The 6,232-nt window shown below is 35.2% G+C and overlaps 1 protein-coding gene across 1 annotated transcript; it reads left to right on the top strand.

The window, feature by feature from the left end:
- Positions 1-2,039: 2,039 nt before the first annotated feature.
- LOC131161926 (bZIP transcription factor 44-like) lies at positions 2,040-2,829 on the top strand. The gene has a single exon (XM_058117959.1). It carries the CDS (start codon positions 2,098-2,100, stop codon positions 2,524-2,526), a length of 429 nt encoding a protein of 142 aa, XP_057973942.1. The 5' UTR covers positions 2,040-2,097; the 3' UTR covers positions 2,527-2,829.
- Positions 2,830-6,232: the final 3,403 nt, after the last annotated feature.

Below are 6,232 nucleotides of genomic sequence, written 5' to 3' on the forward strand. Positions count from 1 at the left end.
GTTATTTTAGGGTAGCTTTGTGAACGAAATAGTAGGGAGATTGTGGTTATCTTAGGGTGATTTTGTGGAGAAGGTGTTGGAGGGGTTTAGCATAGTTAATATTAGACCGATCACCGGTACACCGTTGGAAAATCAATATAAACTGTCTACCGCTTAGTATCCAAGGACAAATAGTGATGTTCGGGACATGTAAAAAATTCCCTATGCCTAAGCAATGGTGTGCTTCGGTGGGCAATAGAGCGATCCGTCATTTTTGAGATTCGTGAATACAGACTACACAGGGGATCAGGATGACAAGAGGTCTACCAAAGGGTATGTTGTGAGAGGGCCTATTTGTTGAAAGTCCAGGGTTCAGTCTTAGGTTACACTAGTTACAACTGGATCGGAGTACTTGACAGTGACTAAAGCTAACAAGTTAACATTGTGGTTTAAAGAATCGTTCAAAGAGTTGGGTATTCAGTTAGGTGGAGTTCTTGTTAGCATGGACAAGTTCAAGCATCGCTTGGGCTTGGTTTGCGTCTCCAGGTGTTAGACGAGAGGCGGTCCCAATCTACTAGTCTTAGTGGAGCAGTGGGGTTATGCTTTCAGTTTTCTCCTAAGTGGTAAATATTTGCCAAGGTAGAGATTGTTGGAGCTATGACTTATATTTGAGTGGAACACATGTTAGGGAAGCATAGTAATGCGAAGAACAAGGAGGCACACAAGGCCAGCTAAGACCAAGATCTTATGGGATCGAGTTATGAGACAATTGACATCAATAATTAGCATCACTATGATGAGTGTACTCTTACTTTAAAGTGAAGGATTCAAACCAAATTATATAAAAGCCTCTCTGAATAAGGGGTATGGAAAGAGGATAATAAAATCTCACATTAGTTACTGGTATAAAAAGAAGATTAGAAAATCTCCCTTTAGTTATGAGTCAAGGTAAATTCTAATTAGAAGGGTAAAATTGTAATACATAAGACTCAAAGTGGATAAAACCTAACTTCCACGACTCATAAGGCAACTTTTGACATCAATAGTCATAGTTTATCTATATAAACTTTTTTCTATATATATATATATATATATATATATATATTTCACGAGCCAAATGTAAGAATAATAAACATTTGCAATTTTCTCTATGAAAATATTATTTTTATTTTATTCTATTTCGGTTAAAAAATAGCACCTTAATTCATATAAATGTGAGCGGGTGTGTATTCATTAATCTAAAAGTATTAATTACTAATATTTATTTTATAAACTCTTATATTACAACACGATAATTATGCCATTATTTGCACTTTCATTATTTCAATCCATGAATCAAACATCACAATATTTTAAATTTCTTAAATACCCAAAAAAAAAAAAATTATCTTCGAGAGAAAAATTTTAAATATTTAAATATAAAATAATTAATATAATTTTATATTATATTTTAAAAAATTATAAATTTAAATTTCTTATTTAAATTTAAAATTTTCCAAATCTAAGAAAGCTACCTCTAACCCTATACTAACAATGGATAAGGTTAATGTGGCAATGCTATTAAACACAAACTTCCCAAATTATATACTTTTGCATACATTCATGCGCATATGTTCAATTATACAACACTACAACCGTATTTTATTTCCATTATTCTACGTACCTTGGTTCCACTTTCATGGCCCCTCAATTATTAATTCCCATTTAATTAATAATTTTATGAACAAAAAAAAACTCTCCTTAGCTTTGAGACGCCGGTGACCAGCCCAAAATGACAGTGCCCTGTGGACCCTCTGATCCCTCTAATCTCCACCATGATTTGTTTCTTATGATTTATCATCGACACCCTGATTCTTCGTGATTAAGGTTTGGGCCTACCCAAACCAAAAGCTTAAAAGAAACCACAGCCATACTGCCACCTGTCGCTAAAGCTACTCTCACATACACTTTTTAGGACCAAAATGCCCTTGCCGTTCCCAGCCCTTTTCTCCCGGCGGGCCCCACCTGACCCCTCTCCTCGTCCATAAATACATCCCCCTTGCTCCTCAATCCTTCCCTTTTCTCCACCTTCTCTCCCACTACTACCATTTTTTTTTTCTCGCTTCCCAAACACTCCCAATGTCCTTCTTCCAAGAAACCGACGGTACCCAGTTTCCGGTTCTCGAGTCCGGGTTCACGGAGAGCGAAATCAGCGCGCTGTTGTCCCTCTTCGAACCGGGCCTCCCCGCTAGCCCCAACTCCGGTTCGGAGGTGACAAACCGGGCGGTTTGCCTTACCGAGGAACGCAAGCGCAAGCGGATGCTGTCGAACCGGGAGTCCGCAAGACGCTCCCGTTTGAGAAAGAAGAGGCATTTAGAAAACCTCACGAGTCAAGTGAACCGGCTCAGACTGGAGAACCAGGACCTGAGTAACCAGTTAGGTTTGGCCGCCCGCCAGCTCCACCTCCTCCAGAGAAACAACGACTGGCTCCGGTCCGAATACACCGCCCTCCTTCAAAGACTTTCCGACTTATACCTTATCTTGGACGCCATGCACCCCCAATTATGAACCTTTTTAACCCTATAATTAACTAAATTACCTCTCGATCCCCAATTAATCTATCTCCAAACTACATATATATCTCAGAACATGCAACATTCTCTCTCTCTCTCTCTCTCTCTCTCTCTCTCTCTCTCTCTCTCTCTCTATTCTATAATGAAGAAGGCTAGCTAGCTAGTAGCTAGGAGAACAGGTGGCGTTGCTTTGGTTAAACCCAGCAGGCTACATTTTATATATCATATATATGATGTAAAGATTATTAGTACGTAATTAGCTAGGTTCTGCTTTAATTCAGGTTAGACTCTTGTACCCTGTTTGGCAATTCATGAGGCTGGAGAGATCGGCTGAGATTCTTCATTATTGGATGCATGGTGCATATACATATACATACATATATATGTGTGTGTGTGTGTATGCATATGTATATGAATGGCCATAATCACCGTGAATGCATGTAAATATATGAATATAATTAAAGCAGTGTTTGCCTGCATTTTAATCTTAAATGAGTTCTTTCCAGACCTCGGATTCATATAAGTGTCAATTAACCACGCACTTTTTATGTATATATACACACATGCAAGATAAGGGTACGAGTGGCTCGAATTTAAAGATGACTGGTCGGGCCCACGCAAAGTACTATGATGATCAGGATCCATGCACGCAGGATCTCCAGAGGCTGGGGTTGTTAACAGTCCATGGACTGTGGGCCCTTTGACGTGGCAAGATCTGGGCGGTAGTGGGGTGGGGAATCTCATGCAGTGTCTTTGATCTTCCCATCATCCCATGTTGTTTGCTGTTTATATACTGTTGATGGGGGGTTGTTCCTGGTACGTGCATGGTGCCAATATATAAATACATGGGTCGACTCAGATGTCACCTTTTTCTTTTTGCAGACCCACTTTGCCTTTCTTTTTCTTTTTATTTTTATATTGATTAATTATTATTGTTTCATTATCATAATAATTCATAATCATTGGTCCTTACTAGCTAGACTAGCATCGTGTCATCATCACTATGATGAACACATAGCTTTGCATGGCGTGACGCCCACAATTGTGGACAAGACCATGCTCTTTAATTCAAAAATATTAATTGAATAATCATGAGCTTATTCTCAATAATAATAATAATAATAATAATAATAATAACAACAGTAATTGCATGCTGGAATGTAATTCAATTAGACTTTTTGGCAAGGGTGGCAGTCGCTTTTGGGTTGAAAGTACCTAATTAATTCTAAAAGTTAATTTATTTATCAATTCAACAATATCAGTAAAAGTGATTTGGATACTAGATATGTTGAAGTTGTCGTTCTTTAATTCATGGATATTTTGATTAATTAAATATAAATAATTTCAAAGTTCAGAAACTTTGTTAAGTAGATTTAATTTTTAAATTAAAAATCGTGTTCATATAATTATGAGATTGTTAAATTTTGGTAGATAAATATTTTTTATCCTAAAAGGAAAAAGAAGATGAAAAGAAAAGAAGAACAATCATGCGGCTCATTGATATGATTGAACGTGTTCTACTATTTTCAGTTCATATGACATGGGACTTGTAAAAGTGAATAAATTATAAAATATTTTATCAAAATAGTGTCTTTTAATAAAATAAGAATGCATGTTGTTACTAGTTATGATATGATTAAATCATATGGTATCTTTGTGAAATGACATACTTTGCTCATATATTCATGTGGATTAATGAAGTCTCAGATAAGGTTTATCATGATTAAATTAATTTTAATAATTAAAAATTTATTATAGCATAATACAATTGCATGATTAATATAAGTTTTACGGCTAGCCATCAACTCCAAATCTTAAATTTGATTTCTAACTTATAGGATGAGCAGGTATATGAGTGAACATTTGTGATAAAAATTATTATCCTAGACATACTATGAGGCGGTCAGTGATTTATTTATGGTTGAACTCCATATATAATTATCAAAATAAATAAATAAGATTAAACTCTCAAGTTTAACTCATCGGATTTGAAAATCCCTATGTCCTTAGTATTAGAGCTCCGCTCCCTAAAGGCCGGAAAACTACAAATAATTTACCTTAATACAATATACATAAGTTGCTGGTTAGGTTTGAAATGTCCTTTCATTTCCTTTCAAGAATCATCCATCTAGTTAAATTCGCCTTCATGCATGTGTTTAGTAGTATTGTGCGTGGAATATTTCTCGCTTATTAAAAAGGAGAGATGAAACTTTTTCAACTTTTTCATCTGCCCAAAAAGGCAAAAGTATATTTATCGCCCCAATGATATATAACCCCTATATAAGTATGGCCTAATTATTGTTCATGGAGAATGCATACATAGGATATGATTGAGCACGATAGGTTGTTTACTCATCCAAAAATGTTAATGTTGAAATATAATATGTAAGTGACATCTATTGAAATGAATAGTTACTCTAGATATATATAGATATTTCAACTCTACAATGCAATATTTCCACTTTTTTTGGAAGTATGCTAACGACACTTGAAAGTTTTCTAATTCCCAATAGTTTTTTTTTTTTTTTTTGGGCAATGACCTATAATTGAAGGTCACAGATCAATCATGTTTTTAAATTCCTTTTGATCTATAGGGGGAATTTTTAAAAAGAGCTAGCACCTTAATTAGCTTCCATAGACATTTTCAAAATGAACTTTTATCGCAATGTTTCGGAGAGTCAACACGCAAAAGGGGTGTTCAAATCTCCAAATCACCTTGATCGAGTAACAAACTCAAAATCAAATGAGAGGGGTGTAATACGTAGGAATGAGAAATTAATGGGTCAAATATATAGTCCAATAGAGTTGCTACTAACATGTTTTTACTTTAGATGAGGTTAGAACACCTATTTAATATATATACTACTACTAGTTCATTAGTTTCTAAGCTACACCTAGGTTTAAGAAAATTGATAGTCAATAGTCTGCATTATTAGGTAGGATTCGAGAGTACATTATGTAAGGAGAAGATACTAGCACCCTTTTTTGATTAGTCTAATGGACGACACCTGATTAGCCTAAGATTGCCTTTGAAATTAATGTATCAAAACTTAAATTCTTCCATTTTATTAAATTATCAAATTAATTTAAATATTGATCAATAGCCTTATGAAAGATAGAAACTATGCTTAGTTTGGGATCCCCAAAGGTGTGCAAAGACACAACCCCCAATGATCCCCCATGAGAATTAATTGTTATTGTGTTTTCTTCATTTTACGTGTCTTATTTACCTAACTTTTAAATATTGTGAGGCCTTGCAAAAGTTAACCACCCCCTGCCACCTCTCGTTTCGCAAAGAATGCAAAAAACATAACCTCCAAGATCAGAGAAAAGTTCATTATGGACGTTGGTTTGTTTATATCAAGATAACACTAGCACATGCAAAGATAAAAGAGACATGCAAGCAAACATACTAAATTATCACATGTGCAAACATAACTACAAGTAAACATGACACACATGAAAATATGCATACAATCACTTATACAAACACATATGTGAGGCATACATGAAATGCACACTTAAAAATCTAAGAGTCTAATAGAATCACCATCGTGTGAACTTGAAGTGATTCCACTAGTTCTTTGCCCTTCAAGAGATTATTGAGGATTACATAACCCCGTTTTATTAAATTCTTCCTCTATAAGGGTGTGCACACAAGCATACAAGCTCAAACGTGCATAATAGAAATAGCTATGCAG

Source organism: Malania oleifera, chromosome 8 (genome assembly GCF_029873635.1).
Source record: "Malania oleifera isolate guangnan ecotype guangnan chromosome 8, ASM2987363v1, whole genome shotgun sequence".
Lineage (NCBI taxonomy): Eukaryota > Viridiplantae > Streptophyta > Magnoliopsida > Santalales > Ximeniaceae > Malania > Malania oleifera.

What these genes read in the sequence shown, in the direction of transcription:
- LOC131161926 (XM_058117959.1), top strand. Translation starts at nt 2,098, where the DNA reads ATGTCCTTCTTCCAAGAAACCGACGGTACCCAGTTTCCGGTTCTCGAG.